At 40.8% G+C, this 23,579-nt stretch overlaps 2 protein-coding genes across 2 annotated transcripts in view; one reads left to right on the forward strand and one right to left on the reverse strand.

Moving 5' to 3' along the window:
• Positions 1–10,954, reverse strand: part of ddb1 (damage-specific DNA binding protein 1) — a 48,635-nt gene extending 37,681 nt beyond the window's left edge. Inside the window, exons 1-7 of the mRNA XM_084540858.1 lie at positions 10,818–10,954; positions 9,169–9,317; positions 8,743–8,859; positions 7,087–7,308; positions 6,820–6,934; positions 6,368–6,465; positions 475–633 (exon numbers count right to left, since the gene is read on the reverse strand). Of these exons, the coding sequence (XP_084396984.1) occupies positions 475–633; positions 6,368–6,465; positions 6,820–6,934; positions 7,087–7,308; positions 8,743–8,859; positions 9,169–9,317; positions 10,818–10,878 (921 nt within the window). The 5' untranslated portion in view covers positions 10,879–10,954. The remainder of the gene's footprint in view (positions 1–474; positions 634–6,367; positions 6,466–6,819; positions 6,935–7,086; positions 7,309–8,742; positions 8,860–9,168; positions 9,318–10,817) is intronic.
• Positions 10,955–13,066: 2,112 nt separating this feature from the next.
• On the forward strand, positions 13,067–23,117 carry cfap70 (cilia and flagella associated protein 70; the record flags this gene model as incomplete). The annotated part of the gene is made up of 26 exons (XM_084541737.1): positions 13,067–13,138; positions 14,221–14,407; positions 14,709–14,804; positions 14,986–15,071; positions 15,366–15,554; positions 15,638–15,820; positions 15,996–16,090; positions 16,295–16,367; positions 16,559–16,696; positions 16,928–17,089; positions 17,260–17,349; positions 17,569–17,660; positions 17,856–17,916; positions 18,018–18,200; positions 18,316–18,447; positions 18,526–18,657; positions 18,967–19,100; positions 19,348–19,463; positions 19,732–19,932; positions 20,195–20,331; positions 20,682–20,834; positions 21,537–21,698; positions 21,803–21,892; positions 22,181–22,282; positions 22,680–22,727; positions 22,963–23,117. 26 exons carry the CDS (start codon positions 13,067–13,069, stop codon positions 23,071–23,073), a joined length of 3,225 nt encoding a protein of 1,074 aa, XP_084397863.1. The 3' UTR covers positions 23,074–23,117.
• Positions 23,118–23,579: the final 462 nt, after the last annotated feature.

A 23,579-nucleotide genomic window follows, 5' to 3' on the forward strand; every position in this document is an offset into this window, starting at 1 on the left:
TTCTAGCTTCGGCGTCACTCTGAGAACTAGCAAGAAAACCATTTACTTTTCTAAAGTCTCTGGCAAGCCATTAGCGAAAGGTGCTCAAACCAAACACCGTGCCTTTAACCTGAGGTTTAGCTTCAAAAGCAGTACTGAAAAACAGTCACTGTCTAAATCAACTTTAAAGAGATAAGTGACACCCTGGCAGGCAAGCAACAAAGGACTGGGATCATTTTTCTCATCTTCTGTACAAGTGTAGACAGATCCATTAGCGTCTGCCAGGGACATAAACCATTAAAAAGTCAATTGTAACAAAGGAGGGTGGCGAGAGGAAAAGGCAGCGGCGAGAAAAACCAACGAGCAAACAGAAAGGGTGGCCGAGCCGGGCGGTGAGAAACAGATGGGATGGATGCCAGAGGAAAGGCAGGTGGATAAACAGAGTGAAGGTAGACAGTGACAAAGAGGTACAGTGGAGTCAGATAAATGCAGGACCTCTCCGAGCAGCTCCACGTGCAGGTCTTTGAGCGTCACCGTGCCGTCCATTTGCTCCTCCTTCTCCAACAGCAGCATGAACAGACGTCCCTCCATGTCCCCGAGAAGGTAGCGAGAGCCGTTGGGGTCCACCCGGTTGTGGCAGACAATGGTGCTTTGCTGCAATTGAGAGTGAAGCACATTAAAAAAAATCTCACCAGTACCTTGAATTAAATCCTCAGCCTGATGCATTAACTAGAGTGTATGAAAAAGTCAGAGACACAGCCAGAGACAAGCCTTCGGTATGTTTGTCTTATTAACCCTCATCGAGTTTTCCTAGGTACCAGCAGCACCAGGAGGATGTGTGCACTACAAAAGCACAGATATGAAGCTTTATACGTGATGTGAGGAATCCAACATCGTCTCAACCGAATCTGTGTTTTATAAACTACAATTTAAATGTGTTACAAACATATTCCACACAGTATAGCTATACTGTCTTTGGACCGTGGGAAGAGGCTGCATCACGTGGAGAAAGTTCATGTAAGCACTAAGCGAAGGGCCCCAGAACCTCCTCGCTTGCTGTGAGCCGACAGTGCTAACTACTGCTCCACCCACACAGCGCTATTAGCATTAAAAACTGTGTACCACAGTTAGAGCCTGACAAATGTTAGATGAGGATTTATTTTCATGTTTGAAACTGACAATTTATGAGCTGTTTATTCTTTTTTTTACATTTTCTCATTTGCTAATTTTAAATAAGGATTGCTTAAATATATAGTGACTCCAATTGAGCCGTATCTAAACATAAATGTAATGGTCAACTCATGATTTTAATTGATTTTTATCAGTTTGTATGTCAAGAGACCAAACGAAACATGCTCCATTTTCTTTACTAAAACTATGTGCCAAACATGTGTACTGTAATAACACCCTTTATGAAGGGGTCAGTGAGAATGAAAATAAAATCATTTCTATATAAAATAAAGTGATATATTCACAATTTACTGTATTAAGACGGGTTGAATTTTTGTTCATGAAAAAAAGTCTCCTGTTTGATCCTTTTCACTACAATGTGTGTATGTTAAGTCCACTTTAAGTGAACATACATTCATTCATTTTCTGTAACCGCTTGTACTCTGAAGGGTCGCAGGGGGGCTGGAGCCTATCCCTGTTGTCATTGGGCAAGAGGTGGGGTACACCCTGGACAGGTCACCAGTCTATCGCAGGACTAATTTAGAATCACCAATTAACCTAACGAGCATGTCTTTGGACGGTGGGAGGGAGCCGGAGTACCTGGAGAGAACCCACGCAGACACAGGGAGAACATGCAAACTCCACACAGAAAGGCCCGAGTCGGCCGATGGATTCGAACCCAGAACCTTCTTGCCGTGAGGCATAAGTACTAACTACACCACATCATTTTCAGTCCTGTGCAGTTATGTGTCAGGTTGCATGGTTCTGTTGGACCACAGATCGGTTGTTGAGTAAAACGTCTTCTTCAGCTGCACCACAATCTTCTCTTGTGTTTTGTTCTACAAACAAAGGAGTACTGCCTCCACTGCAAAGTCGCTCCAGCGGTTCATACTCTCTACAAATAGATGCTTTCTCAACCGTGTAAATGGGTCCCATGTCTTGTCCTTCTACCTGTGCCCTGTCTTGTCATATCGAATGACTCTGGCAAATGAGTCAGCTAAAGTTTGCTTCTTTTTCTTCTTTTTTTTTATTTGTTGTTTTGAAGCTAGCATCAGAATCTCACAGAGACACACATTGCTCCCATTCATGCTTTGCTTTCAGTTGATGCTGCAGGCTTGTCATGCTGCAACTTTTCCTTTTAATAAACTCAAACTTTAAACTTATCATATCAGACTTTGCAAAACTGATCTACTTACAGCTATCAGTGAAGTAACATGACTTTCTTTATCTTATCTATCAAGACATTGCTGCAGAGAACTCGCTTGCATTAGGGCAAGCACAGAGAGAGGGACGGGAAAAATATATAAATATTGTTTTTTAGACATTTTCTATATCGTTCAAAAATAAAAACTTGAATTAATCAAAATAAAGAGTTATATCACCTAGGACTAGTACAGAGAAGGGCAATTTAAAGTTGGAAAAGTAACTTGTGTTCTCTGAAGGACAAACTATGCAAAAGAAACACTGATTTTTCATCTTGTGACTTATTATTATCTGTGACATATAGCTGATAGTCCTGTGATTACTGCAGGAGAACATTAGCACGTTTTGCAGATATATAACTGACTGATTTACTGGTCATACTTATATTTAGATGATGATGTCAGCCATAACTTGTTATACTGTTCTTTCCAAATAAGTCTGCATAGCTGGTTGAATGAGTAAAGGGAAGAAACTCTACTGTATCAACAGGGCTGGTTCTCTCAGCTTTCAGCCCTGGTAATAATCTGGCGTTCCCAAAACACCGGACTGGGCTGCACCGAAACACCTCCCAAAGTCTCTTTTTTTTTTTAACCCCCCTCTACAACCACAGGATACGCTGCACAGCTGGATAGAGTAAAAGTCATGATTGGATTTGGCATTAAAGGCACATAGTGTGACCCAGGCTGCTCTGCTCTTCCTTCAAAAGAGGATCCTGTTGTTATCGCTGTCTACTGTACTAGCCGAGTCAATTTCTCACTTGATCAAACCTTTACAGAACTAATTTTCACAATCCTCCCGCCTGTGGCATTGCTTACATCTTTTGTCAAAAACGTAGAGCCGCTTTCATTTTCACAGCTTCACAAACCGCTGGCATTCCTCTCAAATATATGGCAGGCAATTAGCATGTCAGGAACCAGTCTACTGGCCCAACACAGTCCAGCCTATTAAACAACAAAAAAAGTATTATGCAGGCTTAAACTTGCAGTTTTTCAGATTTGTTTTGAACGTCGTTGCTCCAGAGCAAACACCATTATGCACCAAAGCCCATCCCACTGTGCTTTCTTGACACAGCTAAAAGGAGCATGTGTTTTTAGCTGAATGCAAATATTAAATTAGGTGTGGAAAAACCACTCCTGCATAAAAAACTTCCAAATTAATTTCAAACAGGGTTTAAATCGTCACAGCGCAGCTACAGAAACCCCATCACCTCTGTCCTCTCCTCACCCTGAAGGATCTGAGCAATGCTACAGAGGAGAGAGAGAGATCTGTGAGATGGGTAAATGTGGAAGCAGCTTGAGGCTTTTAAAGACAGAACAGATCAGCAGGACACAGATGTTTGCGGTTGATGAAAGAGCAGCGTCTGAAGCCATCATTGTGCTGCTTTTCTATTTTGGATTACAGCTTCGTGGTAAGGACAACTTTGTTGGTGCAGCTAAATAAAGCTAGACAGAAAGTAGTGGAACTAGTGTGAATGTATATTTCCCTACTTGAATACTGGCAGCATTTCTATGCACGTGTCTGATGAGATTACACAAGTGGAGATTACCTATTACTAGTATGGCATATAATAATTCCTTACTTGGGGTTTGTTACAAAACTACTAAATCTGTGACGAATGTAGTTTTATGCCCTTGTGTTATAACACTGACTCAACAATCACACAATTCCTACTGTGAATGTTGGCTCTGTTCGTTCATTTTATCCACTGTCAATCTTCACCTAGTATCACGTCCTTTTGCTTTTGTCAAGTATATATATGCAGCATGTACAAATTATCCAGAGGCTTGTATGAATTCATCTGATTGTTTCTGATTCTCTCTTCCCCTCTTCGGTCCCATCTCCCTCTTTATTCTCTAGTCTCCACACGGCAGCCCTCAAGCAGATGGGTCCTCCCTTATGAGCTTGGTTTCTTCTTGTTAAAAAGCAATTTTACCTTGCCACCGCAGCCTTAAGAGTTTGCTCTAGAGGTTTACGTCTTTGGGTTCAGTAAAGCGTCTTGAAACTATTTTCAAATTTCAATTTGAACCGAACTGAAACAACTAAGCGGGTGCCAAAGATCACAGAGTTCACCCACATTTTTCCTATGGTCGGTGCATCACTAGCCTGTAATTTGGATGACATCTTGGGGCGCCTTTCAACTGATGCAGAGATACAAAATATAAAAATACCTCTGCACGCAACTGGACGGTCCTACAACCGATCAGACCCATTTTGCTGTGAACAAATTCAACTCTATGGCGCTCAGATGACGTAATGAGTACATCGCTGTTACCTATCTGGCCTTCATCTCATAAAGCCCTCCCAAATGGCTTAGGCCCAGCAGATCTCTGCCAGAGCACAATCAATTCATGATAGAGGGGTTCCAACTTTCTACCATAATAAAATTTGCAGCCAGGGGCGTTCGTCTGGCTTCTGGGCTACAACAACATGTCTTAGAATCAAAACTGCAAATGACGTATCATTATATCCAACAAAGGTTCAAAAAAGGCAACTGGACTTGTAGAGTTTTTTTGAGAAGACGTTTCACCACTCATCCGAGTAGCTTCTTCAGTTCTAGGGGTCTGGTGGGAAGTCTGAGGTTTAAATAGGTAGACGTATTGACGTATCATTATCAAAAAAGAAAGTCAGTTTACATGTTCAGTTACCTTGAATGTGGCACGAAGCTAGCTAATAACAGTGTTGGATCAAACACGACGCACTGCAAAGAAGCTCTTGATGCCCTTGTGTGCAAAATGTAGTGCAGATTTGTGTGTGTGCGCACGCAAGCCGGGTCGTGCTTTTCTTAGATACAAGTAGGGCGAGTTTCAAGAAAGACAAAAAAAAAAAAACACGCCAACCTTGAGTGTTGGACAATAACACCTGAAACTTATTTAGTTACAGATTTTCGCTGGCACGCACACAAGAGCGTATCCAGGTGTCTGAAGCAGACAAGCACCTCAATTTAAACGAAGGAAACTTTTGTATTTTATCACACCAATTTCCAGTACCTCACTCTTTTTATCTACAGCAGGTGGATTATGAATTATTGCCTGGAAGCTGCTGAGGGAAAACAACTTTTTTTCGAAATGTCAGACAAGAGAAATCATAAAAAGTTTGATAATGAACCTTGAAAAGGCACAAATCAATCAACTCCTTATCAGATTCATACACTACTTATCGGCAGAGCCAACAGCTCAGACGCAGACATTTGTTTTAACTCGAAGTGACAAGATAATAAAGCTACGCAGCTCTAAATTAGAAGCTACCACATCCAAAACAATTGTTCCGTTCAAAAATATATAGTAAGACAGGAGAGAACATTATCTTGTTATAGAAGCAGGAGGCGGTTGGGGAGCTCCTTTAGGCCTTGAGTTTTGTTAAATATAAGCAGAGCAGCACAGAATATGACTTAATGTTGATGCCATTAAAAGAGGTGCTGTATGGAAAGTCATCATCATAATAAACCTGTCTATATAAGCAGCTTTACATCAATCATGCATGCACCTCGAGGTTGCCATTTCATTTACATACTGTATGTCAAAACGTTATGCAAAATACTGCTTAACACAATTTTCGTTTAGAATCTTTTACTATGACAACAGCCCCATGCTAATGATGCCTCTCTGAAATAGGTTGGCACCTCTGATGGTGCACCAGCTCTGAAAATGACTTTACATAACTTTATTGAAGTTTTCCTCAATACAGAAATGTTTCTGGGAAGCAATGATGTGTAATATTTTCATATAAATAAAATGTTGTTGCGTACTATATAAATACAATTGATTTGACTTTCAGCAAAGTTAGCAGCCTTATGTGCACGGTGGATAGCGTTGTTTTGGTAATTTGGTCATGTAACTCCCAATAACAGAAGGAATAACAGAATGTCTCAGTTATAAAGATCATTACACCATTATATTACACATCAATTCTACTCTAGTGCAATTAAAAGGTTTAAAAGAACAGCTATAACTTTGACTTTTTAATGAACGTACGACAAAACAGACCTCGATTAATACCTCTGGTTTAATGTCTTTACCTTGATAGTGGGTGGCGCAATGGCCAAGTATTTGTCTCCATTGTGGTAGGTGATGGACTCCTGTCCTATGATTATAGCGCCACCAAATGGTTCTGGCACTAAAATACAAGCACAAAGGCAAGAAAATCTGCGTTAAACCTGCCCAGTTTCAGATAAATTGTACATTCAAGGCAAGTATGCACGGCAACAAATCACGTTTTCAATATCAATTCATCGCTTCTGTTTTCAGTTAATCAGATAAATCGTTACGCTGCCTCGACTCAGATTGAGAACAGTCTGAGAGGGGAATCAAGGAAGAAATACACAGTGTGTTGTGGTTTAAAATGATGGATCACATCTTAACTTTCACACCAGCTTGATTCAGACAAATCTCTCCCAAACATTTAAGTTTGTCTAAACGGGTGTCGTGTTATTATCAAAGCAATTTAATAAACGACTGTATTTCAGCCTACCTGGGATCACCATAGACGCTTCAGCCTCCACATTCTCCTGTTTCCAGGGGCCCTTGTTGAACTCCTTCTCCCTCAAAGAAACCTCGTAGGTCTTCACATGCCGTCCCTGAGGGTCCTACAATACACAACAGTTCAGGATTTAATTTATTAGCTTATTGCAAATGACATAAGGAGAAATGCCACCAGTCAGTCAGATAATACTTGATCCAAATAAATGCAAATGTCTAACTTCTAAATTTACCAAGTGCCAAACTCCCCCTACAGTACCTGGTAGATGAAGCAGACAGTTGGGGCCTGACAGCCGTACAGGAAGTGGACGTCGATGACCTGCAGCTCCTCCAGTCTTATGTTGAAGGCTTTGAGCTCGCGGTTGTCCCGGTCCAACGGGATTACCTTGAACAGCCCGTCATATAGCCGCAGGCCAATCATGCGGCATTCAGGGTCTACAATACCGATAATACCCGTCTCTGATGGACGTCCAATGCGATCCTGCAAAAGGGCATTCGGTTTGGAAAGGTTTCAGAATGACAGAAATAACATTTGGTGCATTCTCAGGCTGCTGCTTAATACGGCATAGCAAGTTTTGAAAGCTTTTAAGGTACAGGCACACAAATCCTGAAATGAAGGGCAACTGTGGCGTCATGTTGCCTGGGTCTGAGCCAAATGTTTGCACTTGAATAGAAGGCAAAGACTGCAGCAGGCCCGTGCTTGTGTGAAAGGTTGGTAAAACAGAAGAGATTCTACAAGCTGAGAAGCTCAGGGGCTGGGAAGAGCTACAAACTATTATAGAGCTGGCCTGTCCTAAATTAAGCTGATCAGTTGGTCTACAGTTTATTCATTCTAGATTATCATGTTGTTGCGAAAATACACCTGCGTAATACTGTGTAGTTCTCCCTTTTGCCTCCAGCACAGTTTAGGTGCAACAGGATATGTACACAGGCCTTCTGAGGGTGTCCTATCGTGTCTGGCACCAGGAAGTTGGTAGGGGAGTCTTTGAGTACTATGACTTGACGGGATCGGCTTCTGTGAATCAGGTTTGTTCCAGAGAATCCCACAGAAACTTGATCAGTTTGGGATATGGGGAGTTTGGAAGCCAAACCAACAGCTTAGTCTTAGGCTTTTGAGCTGTTCTTAAGTAGTTTCTGTGTGTGGAAGGCTGCACTGTCCTGCCAGGGACGGCTGCTGCAATTAGGGAGTGTTGTTGCTCTGGGGTGGGGGTGCCTGGTCAGCAACAATGTTTAGAGGTGCGGTACGTGTCTAAACAGCATCTACATGAATACCAGGAACAGATTTCTTAGCAGAACACTGCATTGCAACAAGATTATTAATGTTATTCCCTTCACCTGCGGAATTGGTTTAAATGTTCTGGTTGATTTGTGTATTTGTGTATTTGAACGTTTAGATTACATTAATATGTAAAACGAGAAAAGGATTCTGTGTTCCCTTTACGCTTTGTCATTTTGTTTTTCTTTTGTCACTTCAGCTCTACTTCTTTTGCTCTGGTTCTCAAAAATGAACCACCCAATCAGAGTGATTGCGCTCTGACAGACTCATCCACTATTTCAACATGATGAATTGGATGAAAAGCCAGTGCCAGCGATCGAACTAGTGCCAACAGTGCAGGACGTACAGGAAACATCAAGATCACAGATGTTCGCCGGCGGCTAGACTACTTTAAGATCTTTGCTAATTGTATTAAACCAGGAGAATCTAAGGTTATAGAAAGAAAATGGCCAATAAATTAAAGCAGATTGCTAACAATTGTCACAACTGCACAACGGGGCAGTGAATAGCAACAGAATGAATACAGACAATGTAAATGCAGATTTACCTATTTTAGCCTATTTTCAAAAATAAAAGAAAAAAGTGACATTCGTGTTTATAGAAGAGAAGTTAAGGTTGCTAAGGTACGGTCTCACCCACCTGAACATTGCCATGGGCACGGGTGATGATGTCAATGCTCTCCCCGGTCTGTTTGTACTCCAGGATGCAGGCGTTGTACTTGGATGTGAGAATGAACAGCAGGTCCTTGCTCTCACCCTGGAGAGCCACAAATAGCAGGTACCAAAGTTAACACGTATCAGACACACAGAGTTCTTGTTTTTAACAAAAGCCATGTCGTTTATTATTGTCTTATCTATGTTTGGACACAATGTGACACATGCATTCGCCAGACAGCACAGAGACTTGTATGAAAAAATCTGTTGATGTCCAAAGATGACAAAGAAACCACAAATAAATGATTTAATGCAGCTAAAGTAAAACATTGAGCAAAATAGTCTCAAAGCCTGCTTACAACTTGAATGAAGTTTCATCTTGTTACCAACTGCACACACACACAGCACTCACCTTGGGCCGGAAAAGCTCCATGACTGCAATTCTGCCATACATGCCCACTTCTTTGACGGGCCTCAGCCCCTCTGCTGTGACCACATAGATCTCCAGACGTGTGTTTTTGGCTATGAGCAGATTGAGGTCTTCCGCCGAGGTGAAGTGACCTGCAGGCATTTATAATATGTTACTTAGCATGTTGTTAAGGTGAAAGTAGTGGCCGAATAGATGATCGAAAAACAATTATTAGTGCCTCAAAAAGATGTAGATGATGGATTTAAATAACAAGTACTGACATGCTTCAACTTATTCAAATAGCAAAGAACAACACAAACTACCTGAAATAAATAACATCAAGTATATCATTTGCCCCACTATTTTAAATGTTAAAAAACTGTTCTAGCTGAAATAATGGAGCATACTCAAACAAGTTTATGGCACTAAATGGGATAATTTTATCAGATTTATTTTATGTGGAAGATCTGTTGATGATCCACGCTTGATTAGATGTCCAAATTCTCACCTGCAACTGAATGAATTTGTTCAGATGTTCCCAATAAATGGTTCTCTACCAGCCCACAGATGGCCAAATGTTTTTTAAATAAAGACCTAAACACCCCACCACTCATTAAGAACCGTAACCTGTAATAGTTTCCAATTTTATACCTGTGTAATATGATCCAAAGGTTTGAGATTAACAGCTACACTCGCTTGCCAGTTCATCAGGTACACTTGTGAAAACAAATGCGTTCCAATAAAACAATCCTGCACTAAATCTCAGCTTCATGAAGGCTATAACGACAAAGAGCTGTCGATTTAATAGTGTTTTCATTTTGGAAGCTGTTGTTTCTAGAGTACTATTGAATTGTATTGTCTTGTACCGACACATTTCTGCTATTTTGCCAATTTTAGGCTAAATAAAAGAAACACTTTTGTGTTTAATATCATATCTGCACCACAAACTTCATCCTCCACAATGACCATAGAGTTGAATCAACATCTTTCTGACGCTGTTTTAACATAATAACAGTAATAAAGCTAAGACTGTCATATTAGAACAATACTACTTTCATTAATGTACCTAATGTTTTGGCAGGTGAATTTATATCACCACAGTGCAGATCGAGATAACGCATGTCATCTTAAAATTTTATCACTACTATAAAAAAAAAGGTCTCCATATTGAATGCGCCGATTGTAATATTTAAACAGTGACCTAAATACACACCTAGCAGTATAAAGTGCTGGTTTCTTATCTAAGATCATCTTCTATGCATCCTGTTTTTGTCTCCATTAGATGAAGCGACGACATGTTGTTAGGCTTACAAGCGGAGGAACACTGTGTGATTTGTGTGACAAGAGGAAACGCAATTTAATATACGGTAACTAAGCATGCACAACAACAGCTAACGTTACGTTTCTTTCTGGGTCACATGTACATTACAACAAGCGCGACACTGAGAGTTAACAGGCGTGTGTGCCGCCACTTGAACACGGGCAAGTACGCTCAGTCGAGCAAGTAAACATTTTCGACTTAGCAAAACAACAGCTAGCTGCTAGCACAGGCCCGTCTGCAGCACTTTGGCTGTAGCGCGGGAGCTCAGCTAGCACGCAGGTGGAAAACGTTTAATCAGTGCACAGCTGCAAAGAACGCAGCCCGTGATTACCTGTGATGCAGGCGTTGACCGCCGTGGGCTTCTGGGCTGTTACCACGTAGTTGTACGACATCTTTAACAACAACAAAAGACAAACACCAGAGGAGTGTTTAATCCCACTCAAGTGACAAAATCATTGATAATAAGACTCGCGGAAGTAGTTAGTCGAGACGTTTAGGGTCAACGGATTAACGAGGAGCGCCATCTTGGAGCGCCCCCCTGCGTCCTGGAGGACACATTGCATGTTCAGTTAGTTTGCAGCTCACAGCGCCATTTAAGGCAATGATGTGGTTTGAGACATGAGGCATACACAGCAACACGACTATGTACCAATACAAAGGTACAAAGAGACATATGATTATTATTTGACTAACTGGACTAATTTGGGGGGGGGTGCAAATTGGATTTTAATTTAAAACAAGACAGCAGGACAATATGACAAAAGAATTTGCCACAGATGTCAAGTTATCTGGGAATTAGCTGATATTTGGTACTAAATGATATTTGGTACTGAATGATTCTTCTTCTTTCATTCATCATGGATATTTTGGATAGTCATAACATTTATGGCATGGTAACTTGTATATACTTTGTATTTTGTATCTTGTTCTGTGTTTTTTGCACCTTAATATGTCTGTACTTGCACATTAAGCTGTTCACCTGTGCCTTAAATTGCCCCCCGGGGACAAATAAAGTTTTCTGAATCTGAATTTTCATTCTTTTATATTTTTTTTTTAGTCCAAGTCTTGCACATTTAAAATAGTTGCCTCATCATTAAAGGTTATTACGGGTTAAACCTTGTTACACATAAACACATACTATAAAGTTTTTGCCAATGACAAAATATGCTCTAACGTTAGCAAGACTTAGTGTTTATATGTATCATAGGGTAACACAACTCATAATAACATGCTGACTGAAAAATATGGATTGCTATTGATCTCAGTTTGATAGGTGTATCAGGTCCAAAACAAACAGATTTAGAAACAGCTTCTTCCCTAGAGCAATAACCACTCTGAACTCTCACATGCACTGATTTCACAGTCCAACCACCCAAACCCCCAGACTCTCCTCAGTCATTACTGAAAAACATACCTCTTACCATAATGTGGAATTCTACCATAATGTGCAATAATATGATGTGCAATATTTCTTACCATAATGTGCAATAACATATATTTAACACTGTGCACCTTACCTCCCCTTTTTTTGTACTATTACTTTATGTTTACTTATATTTGCTGAACACACTATAAACAGTACCCCCCTCCACCCACTCCCATTACCCTGTAATTAAGAATGTGCAATAATATTTATTTTAACATTTCAAGCTTCTTAGATATTTATATTTATTATATTCTGTATATACGTTCCCGGGAATTGTACATACCGTTTCTGTTGTACATACTGTTTCTGTTTCTGTTAAATATTCCTACTGTACTAAGAGCCATTGTACCGAAATTTCTTTTTGGTGAAAATCAAAATGACAAATAAAGTCTGTCTAAGTCTAAGTCTAATTTATCTTCACTGTATATTACCCATGTTTATATTGTATTGTCTATTTTCTACACTGTGTTTGCACTGTTATTGGAGTTGGCTTTTAATCTCATTGTACATGTGTATAGTGACAATAAAGGCATTCTATTCTATTCTATTCTATTCTATTCTATTCTATTCTAAACAAAACTACCCATTAACCTCTGAATTTTTACGCCAACTGAGAAGTTTCCTTTGAGAGCAGCGACCCCTGCTGTCCTAAGAGCACTACTACAGCACCGAACCAGTTGTGGTACATTTAAGGATAAAAACTGAAATCATCAATGCAAACTTGTATTTTTCAATGTGGTTTAAGATTAAAGCATGCTATTACAACAACATGTGTCAGCTGTTGGAATGAACTGCAAACCACATTTGCCCTTGTATGCTAAAAAGAAAGTTAACGTTGCATTCAAGGACTACAATAGAGGAGGAGATAGAAAAACACAGTGTGTGAGTTGCTATCCAATGTGGCTGTAGTCAGTCTAGCTTTATTACCGGCAGTCTGATGTACATTTTTTTTATATGAATTCTCTTTATGGCGTGCCATTTTGCAGATTGTTCGGCAGTGATTACTGATTAAGTCGGTGAAATGCCCGATATGTCGGACGATGCTTGAATCCACCATCCAGTGAAGTACCGTTGCCGTGGAGACGCCTCACCGCGTCTCAAAGAAAAAACGCACCTTCACTGAAAACGACAGCTAGCAGAAGTTAATATACACAATGGAGACACCTGGAAACACACCAGAAACAAATCTGACGATACATATAAGTGTAATCCGTGGAAATAACCTGGTAAGATCGTTCAACGATTGTAAGTGTAGCAGAGGTTCTGTACGAAAATTGGAGAACTTGGCTAGCGTAGCATTAGCATAAAGTAACGTAACCAGCGGTTGAGAACAGGTGTATTTTACCGTAAAGTAAACTAACTTAGCTTAAAAAAATACAAAACAAACACATATTCTCAAATACAAAACAAACACATATTCTCAATAAACTGACCAACCGTTTCGCAAAGCACAGGATCAAAAGAGTTTTTTATAATTGCATAAATAAATCTGCTAGCTTTGGTTAGCCAACGTTACTGACCACAGATTTAATAATTATAGATTATATTATTTATTGCTAAGTTTTTGCGATCTGAATCAAGCTAACAATAAATGCTAACTCATATGAACTGGTCAATAAATGTATCGGCTTAAAGAGAATTAAAATTTGCCATTGAATAGATTTTACAAGAAAGAGTCTACATGGTTATTTATGGTGGAAATTAACTGTTATTTTTGCTCTTGTTAAGCCAAAGGTATGCTTACTTCTTCCACAGAAGAACATTTATTGTACTGCTATTTTTGTGTAATATGGATTGAAGCTCATTCACAAGCAAAAGTATGTGAAAACTTTAATAAATGTCACATACTACAGATAAAAAGCATGCATTCAAAATTACAAGTTATGTAATGCACTACTCTCAAAATGCCATCTGACTTTCATCATCATTACCTCTGATCCTTCGCCTTTGTTCATCTCCCAATGGATATACCATATTTTCTATACTCCAGTTTCTATTACAGCAGGAGACTGTGTTTTGCCTCCAGTCTCCAGCTTTCACACGGAGACATCAAACCCTCTGCTGATCAAAGAACCATCCCCACCCAGCTGGAGGTCCCATGAGGGGTTGGCAGCATACAGAACTAATGGCTGACACTCACGTTATATAAACATTCAGGACTTATTCAGAAAGTAATGCGAATGGAAATGACGGATATGGGGCTTATAAAAACTCTTATAAGAAAGTCAGAAGGTTAGCTGACACTGAGAAGGGTGTGAGGATGACAGTGTTCACGTAACGTTACATATTTTGTTTCCTCTCTTTTCAGCATGGAAAAAAGTCAAACAACTTCCAGAGTTTCCTGCAGGTTGCAGTTAGTGGAACGGTGCTGGGAGAGTCAGACAAGAAGCCGTCTGACCCTGTGAAGCACCGTGTTGACTATGACTTTACCTGCAACTTCCCCTGCTCAAAGGACGCTCAGGCTCTTAGTGACATTGCCCATAGACCAGTCATACGTGAGTCAAACAGGCCGTTGAGATGACCAGCTGTGGAAATATTTCTCCTCAGCTGAGAACCGTTCCCTATCCCTTCTTATCATTCTATTTTTGTCTTTGATCCATTTCAAATTATTATCATCGATGATCATACAGTGAAAACTCAACTGCAGCTTAAACTGAAACAATTTCAATATTTATTCCAAAAACACCTGCAGTAGTTACCCCACTACTGAAGAAAAACAGAAGAGCCCCTGCAGTTTTTGTGTTGGTGCTTATTTTCCACAGCACTTTTTAATGGGAATGTTTTTGTTGTGGTCAGTGACGGTGATAGAGGTCCTGCCCGAGGAGAAGAAAGCTGAGGCCAAGACTGCCGTGCTGGGCCAAGCTGTGGTCGACCTGCTCCCGCTGCTGCAAGGTCTAAATGCAGCTGCAGTGTTTGAAATGATATGTTTTTGTATTGTAGTAAGACAAACCAGTGTATCTCCCCCCCCCCCGAACAGCAGCTGCTTTCTGTGGAGGTCAGAAGAGCAGAAACTGATTTTAGAGAGTTTTCATTGGAGGGCAGGACTTTTACAATGATTTTCTCTTTTCTTTAGGTCAGTGCAGTTTCTCATCCACAGTTCCACTCAGTCCAGTTGTCAGCGCCTCAGGGAAAGAGTCTCTGCAGGACTTCAGCCGCAAGGTTGGTTGGGCAATGTCTCGACAATATCAGTCTGTTATTGTTAGAGGAAAGGTCATATCAACCACAAAAGTAGGTTGTCTGCATTTAATCCATCCACTTGGAGCAATGGGCAGCCACGCATGCAGCGGCCAGGGAGCACTTTTTTAGGGGGTTTAGTTGCTGGCTCTTACGGCCCCAAAGCTGCTTTTTAATCCACTATTCCACAGCTACCCCCATTTATGAAAAAGATAACGCTTGTTGCTCTCTTACTTCAAGACCGTTTTAAATGTCCCTCATCATTTGCCCCCCCTTTAGCACTCAAGCTTGGATGTGCGTGTCAGTGTGACACATCCAGTGCTGTCTGAGACTGAACTCTCAGCCTCCAGTCTACTGAAGGTAACTGTGGAGACAGCCTACTCTGTCCCTGAGTCATGGCCACTATCAGTCCCTGCCCACTCTCCCTGTTCGTACATCGCAGCCTTGGAAGTCCCACTTACTGCAAAGGTGAGCTTTCTTCTATGCTATGTGAGGATATTTTACAGATAACACTCTTACATGTACGGTTGTATTATTCCTCTGACTCCCAGCAAGATCAGATGCTGGTGTTCTCTGAAGGGCACCTAAAGGCAGGGGGGCAGAGGGAGCCTAAAGACCGACAGAAGAAGAGGCCCCATCAGGCCATGCTAGTCCCAGGGAACCACTACCTACCTGGAGTATTTTTCCAGCCAGAGCCTATTGAAGAGGAGGATGGTGAGCTGACAGACTTAGAGGTAAGCACTGTGGCACACTGACATCAACTATCTAGATGCTGAAATGTGTGAGAGCAGGAAATGTCATACACAATAAAATTTCAGTTGACAGACATGGCCAGACTTTTCATTTACCAACAATTGGACCAACAGGCACGTGATTAATGATATATAATACTAATAAATGTTCCTACAGGACCGGGCGTTCCGTGATGAGGCAGAGACCACGAAGAACAGGCTGAGCTGGGACACGGAGACACACTGTTTCTTGGATGCAGGGGGAACTACCAGGTCAGCAGCACCACACATAACCCCACGACTCTTCTTCTACTCTTACAGTCTTTCTTACGTCACCTGTTGCCATGGCTTTAAAGCCAGTTATCACTTGCGTAGAATATTTTCTGGACATATACAAAATAACGTTTTGTTGAATGTTATAGCAAAGAATAAACTTGAAAATATTCAAATGTATATAAATGTTGACTGAAATTTCAGGCTGCAGCAGAGGATCATTGAGAGCAGACTGTGGCCGGTGGAGATTATGAGGTCGTTGGTTCCACTGGAAAAGGTCAGTAGCATTTCATGAATGTAGGAAAAAGAGACACACGTCAGATATCATGATAGGAAAGATAGATCTGAAATTTAACCATAACTAATGTCAAGTCAGTCCAAGAGTAGACAACAGGCGGGAAGCAGAGGAGTATTCGTCTTAGATGAAGGACATATTATCATTGTGCACATGTGTGTATGTGTGTGTAGCTAGGAGATGAGGACCCAGAGATCCCCTTCCATGGTGTGGCATTTGTGGACATGGGCCGGCTGCTGTATCCTGGAATCAACCGCATCCGAGGAGCATACAGCATTCAGCCCTTCTCACAGAATGAGTTGTTTAACAAGGTCACACAGACACTAAATGTTTACAGTTCTCTAAAAATAATAATTTTTAGAAATCATGTGTGTTGTGGAGCTGTCTCGTAGAGATTTAGGTCGTAAATCTCCACCACTTTATGTCTGTGGGCGTATTCTAAACAAAGACTTCCTGTAAAATAGCCTGTTAAATAACCCTGATGCTTGCCCAATGGTGTATGCCTGTATTAAAGTGCGTTTGTCAATGATCTCGCACCAAAGGCTAAGCGCAGTGTCAGTGTGTTAAAGGAGCATACTAAGGCAGTAGCCACTCAGGCCAAAGCTCGTGCCAGCTCCGCTGCTGGCTCTCACAAGGGAAAGCCAGGGAAGAAACTGGATGGAAACAACAAGGGAGGCATGGATTCCAACGAGCCATCCAAAAAGGTCTGAAGGGTCACGATGCTGAGAGGAGATAAAATTTTGCGTCAAAATTTAATCTTGTGATATAATATATTAACACAGTAATAAGTAACACAAGCAAAACAGAAGACTTTCTTGTTACCTCTCATTAAAAATGCGTTTGTTGTTAACATGTATTCTTTTTACTATTGTAGCAAACTGTCAATCAAAGTAAGACGACTGCAGCTGACAGCGTTTCTGAAACTCTGCCTGAAACTGAGACACAAGTCAATGTAGAAGGAAATGTAAGCTTCCCCTGAACAGCAACACAACTCTGTGCAGTATTACAAATACTTGATGTGGAGAATCTGGTGTACTTAGAGTTTAATACTAATTCATTAAATACTTAAACATCTACTTAACATCATTTGTATAATAATATACTGTGAACCTCAATCTAGTCCTCATGTTTACTGTAACCTAATGCCTTCAACATTTTAATGCCTCATTTCTGTTCATGACAGATGTATTTGGAGGCCAGAACTTATATTATCATTGAGATAGCCTTGGAGAAACCGCTTGTACCAAAAACATCTCCAGAGGAGCTGGCCAGAAGGTAATGTGTTTCGTAAATCCTGAGTTTGACCCCGTTCTGTTGTTAACAATGGCCCTGTTGCACCCTGAGTGGTCTGATCACAAGTGGTACAGCTGTGACATTACTCATTAACGTTCACAATTCTCTTCTCTGTTACATTTAATTGCTGTTTCTGTGGAGCACAAAAGAGTGAGAGTGTGTCTCTATTTCCTGCAGGGTCAAAGCATTGATCCCACCCAGACCTCTACTTCCAGCGGGTCCCAGCAAAGCAGAAAGGGTAGGACATAGACACAGAAATATATACACACAAGAGGAATCATACAAAAGTGGAGGCTTGCTTTGTGGTTGAATTCTCTCCGCTGGTGTGCGCTCCTGCAGGCAGTGCTGGACTTCCACCGTCAGGTAGGCAACACAGTGACCCATGTTTCAGACCAGTATGAGGAACTGTTTGGAAAAAGTTGCAAGGCGCCACAAGACTGCAGCCAAGAACAGATGAAGATTCAGCTGATGGGAGCGCTCAATGTCTCTGGGAGATACTTCGCATTCAAGGAACAGATGAAGGTCTGACACAATTTGGGTGGCTCTGTCAATCTGTTGCCCATTAAGGTTATTTTTTTTCCTGGATTGGTGACTCTTTTTTATCTCCCATTTGTTTGTGTGTTTTGCTGTTGTGTAGCATGCAGTGGTGAAGATTGTACGTGACAAGATGCAGCGGACAGAGGCATTCACTGACCCTCAGCAGCTCAAGGCATTTCTCAGTGAGCTCTATGTCTACCTGTTGGACGAGACGCACGTAGCTCTCGACAAGGTAACAAACACACAGGCACGTCAGTGTATGGCGATCTTTGTATCTTTGTCATGGAATTAATTTGTAAATCTTCTCTAGATTTATTCCAATGATGTCGAAGATGAAGACTCAACAAATAACATCGAGTTAAATTCTGCTCAGCTCAGACATTTTGCCAAAGAAGCACAGCTTACTGGGAATTACCAGCAGGCAGCCCAGTACTATCAAGAGGTACAGTCACGATACTCACCGTCCGTAACGCTTAAGCTCTTTGCTCAAAATAAAGAAAAAGAAAATGCTAAAAATCTATATTTTAGTCCAAAAGGGATTATGTAAATAAACAGAAAACAGAGCAATCACAGATGTTTGTTTGTTCCCTCTTTTTTCTGTCACTTCTGCTTGGAACTTCACAGTTTTCTTTTGTGTGTTTTTGCAATGGGAGACACACGTTATGTTGCAACAGCGATTAATTATCATTTCTATCCTGGCTGGTATTATAATTAAAGTGGCATCTAACATGTTGTGTTTGTTTACCCGTAGCTTGTGGTGAGGCACCCTTTTGAGTTCTCCCACAAGTTTGATTGGGGAGGCTTCTACATGCTGACAAGAGACTACATGAAAGCTAAAGAGTGTTTCCACGAGGCCGTGTCCATCCAGCAAACGCACCAACCAAGGTGAGAAATTTGCAGTTACTCTACAAACACTGGATGAATCTAAAATAAACAGGTGATAAATGATGGATGGATAAAATCTACAGGAAACTGAAGGTCACTTCAAGCAGTTTTTTCATTTACAAATGAGATATTCATTTCTTCCTATGAAGTACTGCATAATGGTGTCCCAAAAGAGAGCCATGATCTTGGTATAAATCATTCATAATTGTCAGGTAACTATGGGCATCATGTCTTCTTATTTCTCCAGCCTGATGATGTGCGGGGTCTTGGCTGTGATGTTTAAGCAGTACAAGGAGGCCCAGACCTTCCTGGAGCGAGCCACCAGCATTGACCCACCAAGTGTAGCGGCCTGGACGCTGCTGGGTTAGATGAAAACTGATATGTGTATTTTATAAGTACAATTGTTAAATCCATTAAATCCACTGGTTTAAGTATATAAGAAAATATGTCTGGAAGAAAATAACTGGCCAAAATGTAATGTCGAATCAGTGTTATCAATATTAAATCTATAATATCAACATTAAGAACTAAATATTCAAACCTAAATGACCCAGGGACCCATAGAAGGTGTGATGCATGCTGGAAAATACACAGTATAGTGTCATTTCACATTTTTGGGTCTTCTGGCCAGGTTTACTCCATGAGTGCCAGAATGAATCCATCCTGGCTGAGAGGGCTTTTCTCGAGGCCAAAAGGATACTCAGGGCCAAAGAGGCAAGTAAGCAAACACAGAGAGAGGAGGAGAAGAAAGATGGCGAGGAGAGAGACGAAAAGGAACAGCAGGAGGAAGAGGAGACAGCCACATCTGCACAGTCTGCCACTGTTATGGAAGGTGAGGTGGCACAGGACGAAAAGCATCCTTCTAGTTGAAGACTAGAAAACAAATGCTAATGTACCACCTGGTCTTACATGCAGTCAGAAATGAAAGTCAGTGTATACAGTATATTGTTTAGATGCTTGGCAAGAACCACCTAAAATTAAGGCCTATCTTTGTCTATTGAGACCATCAGTGCACCACTTCAGCCTAAAGTGCATGTGGCAGTTAATATGATCCCCTGGAGCAGCCTGACAGTGTTGTTGTATTTTTCTCCCAGACCCAGAGTTTGTTGACCAGGACTCAGAGATACACAAAGAACCACAGAGTGTCAGCTCCAGACCATCTCCTTCTGAACTATCCTCTTCTATTTACACACAGACAGTCCGCTTCCTGCTGCAGAACAATGCCCTGCAGGTAAAAACACACACACACACACACACAGCCCTGGTAGGTTGCCTGACCAGCCAGCTAGTCACACAATGAAATATGAATAAATAACCTACGCTGTAGCACTGCTGTCTCCTTTTGTGACTGTCAGTTTTGAGCGCTCCGGGTTCTGTAGTGATTTATGGCCATCCACATTGGAAAATGACACCTGGCTGCGGAAAACTCATGTTGGAATATCATGTTAATTATTTTTTGTCAGTTGACACGCACTGCAGCAAAAAAAGTCCTTTCTTATACTGCCTTGCTAAAGTTAAGAATAAGTACACTGGCAGTTAATCAAACAAAAAATATTAGAAACATATGTTTTCTGTTTTCAGATGGCAGAACACACTCTGTCCCAGGAGCTGCTGTGTTCAGATGGTGGTCGCAGTTTCTCCTACCTCCTTAATCTGGGCCACTTGCAGCTGCTCAAAGCTGACTACTGCAGTGCTGCTGCCAGCATTAAAGAAGCGCTGTCTCTCAGAGATCAGGTATTCCAACACTGTCAGCTGGCTATAGCACAGAGTAAGGACTGGGCGGACACACTGTGACATGTGTGGTTTACTGCTTCAGTACTGCCCCGTTAGTGTTAAGCTGTTAAAGTTCACAGTGAACATATAAACTTCCTTCACCTCTGTGTTTTGATGTGGCAAAAATGTAACTACTAAATTAAACAGCTTGTTTAAAGGTGAATCAATTTAGTCCACAATAACAGCTAAGACAGTCAGTGTCCAAAATTATAGTGTACTTAAACTAAAAAATTATTGTAAAAATCAGGCATAAACTACAATGCCATGCTTTGGTAGCAATAAATCAAAAGTGAATTAATGCAAAGGCCTGAAGTTCTGCAAAACCTTACTGCTGAAGTTCTCTTAAGTTCCTAAAACATCTTGTTGTTTTTTAGAGAACAAAACTGCTGAGCAGCCTCGGGGGTAATGTTAAACCTTAGTGCTGCACCATTTTCACTGAGAGACTGAGTTTGAGCGAAGAATGCTTGTTTCAAACCATTTACTTCAATGGATATTTGCAACCACTTTCTCAAAGAACTTTTTTTTTGTGTGAGGTTTACTTTCTTAATATTAATATGATGCGATCACACAGATATGTGATAGAAAAAGTTTACCATTATACCTGACTGAATTAGCATCTCTGCTGATCACTAACCTGTAAATTGTTGTTGACACTGCGAGCAGGACACAGATGCATGGGCTTTGAATGGCCACTGTCACTACTTGCGAGGGGCGTTCATGGATGCGCAGAAGAGTTATGAGTGGAGCATCAACGCCCTGCAACAGCCATCAGACTCTCACATTGTCCTCCTCCGCCTGGGATCCATCTACCTAATGCAGGAGAAGGTCAGATATTGACATTTTTGCTTGTTGTGTCTGCAGATATAAATCCACTAACTTAAACAGTGTAAATAAATTTGATTTTTTATTTATTTTTTTTTAATTTTCAGTTTGAGGAAGCCAAAGTGGTGTACCTCCAGGTTTGTGAGGAGTCTCCATCCTGTCTGACCTGGCTGGGTCTGGGCACTGCCTGTTACCGGGTAAAACCTCACTTCATATCTGGAATAATTGTAAAAATGATCTAAGTTATATTTGATTTAGCAATTTGGTTTAACTCCAAGTTGGTTGAATATGTTGAACAGTCCCAGAAATGAAAATGTAATAACATCACACTGTGATTTTTATACCATCTGCAAAATCCGGCCTTTACAGTGGTGTTGGACTCCTAATTCTATTGTTATCAAAGTCTACTTGGGACTATCTTACTAATGACCAGGTCTTACGTTCGTCATGGAAGGAAGTAAGCCTCGGTGTGTGTGTTTGTGTAGCTGGGAGAGCTGCGTGTTGCCGAGGAGTCTCTGACCGAGGCCAACCATTTAAACAACCAGAATTCAGAAGTGTGGGCTTACCTCTCTCTCATCTGCCTAAGGGTGAGTAATGACGATGCTCTGAAAACACACTACTCATGTCCCAGTTCAAGCGCCGCCTTTCTCGAAGTCTATATTTTAAGACAGACTAATACAAAATGATGCTTTTACCCCTTGTAAATGAAAACATGTAGCCTTCCTACACTTCCTACAACATGACAGACATTAAATTTCAAGCCACATGAGTCGGAAGAGACAGCTTGTTCTCATTATGGTGAAGTTGCGGTCAAGTTAAGCATCATTAGAAATGACAATCAGTCATCGAGGGGAAAGGATAAGGTTAGGTTCAGGTTAACATGAGGGTAGCCCACATCCCTTTGTGAATGCAGAAAAGATAAACACAGATTCTCTTCTTCATTATCTGGTGACAAACTAACCACTAGATTTTTTTTGTTTTCAGTCTGGCAGACAAGAAGAAGCAGAGCGGTTCTATAAATATGCATTAAGGGTAAGTTAGTCTGGTATTTTAGTCAATCATCAGCCAATCATCTTGATTTTAAAGTAAGGTTTCAGCAGTTAGTGGCGAAGAGTAACGATCCATTGACATTTCTATTTTTTAGCACAAATGAATCTATATTTCATCATTGATTTTGCCACAGCGTTTGATTAAATATGTCCCTTTGAGCCAAAACATGTCTGGAAGTCATACTGCGCAAAGAAACTTAATTTGTTTTCTTCTACAGTTCAACCTTCAGAAGGAGTCACTCCTCAGAGAGTTGAATGAACTGAAGGACCAGCTCCGCTTCAGTCATCTGGCCACATGCTTTGAAACGAACACTGAAGCCGCCGTCTAAATCATATGAGCAAGTACATTTCACACATACTATACACACACACACACACATGGTATTATATGACATTTTATTGTTTTTTAAGCATGTGTATTACATGTATGTATTAAAATGAAACACTGTCAATTCAGATGCACATGACGAGCCGTAAAAGTTCAAACCCTGTTCAGCGTCGACATTACAAACAAACTCAAAGCAACACAAATAGCCTCAAATTTATATAAAACACCTGCAGTATAGTCTTTACAAAAAAAAATGACAGAAAAGAAAAAAGGACATGTGGTGGCTGATAACAACACAATAAATATAAAAAAACATACTTTTCTTTTTTACATTTGATCAACAAGTTCCTCCTCATTGTTCTATAACACCCTCCCAGATTTTGGCACAGTTCTCCCTGCAGTGAAAGGAAATGTTACGAGGAATACATCGTTGGCCTGGTAATTGCGTCTGCAATGGATGTGTTCCAAGAAGTACATTTTTTTCCAGTTTGGAAATGAGTGCTGCCA

The sequence above is a fragment of the Chelon labrosus genome, assembly GCF_963514085.1.
Source record: "Chelon labrosus genome assembly, chromosome: 3".
NCBI classification, from domain to species: Eukaryota; Metazoa; Chordata; class Actinopteri; order Mugiliformes; family Mugilidae; genus Chelon; species Chelon labrosus.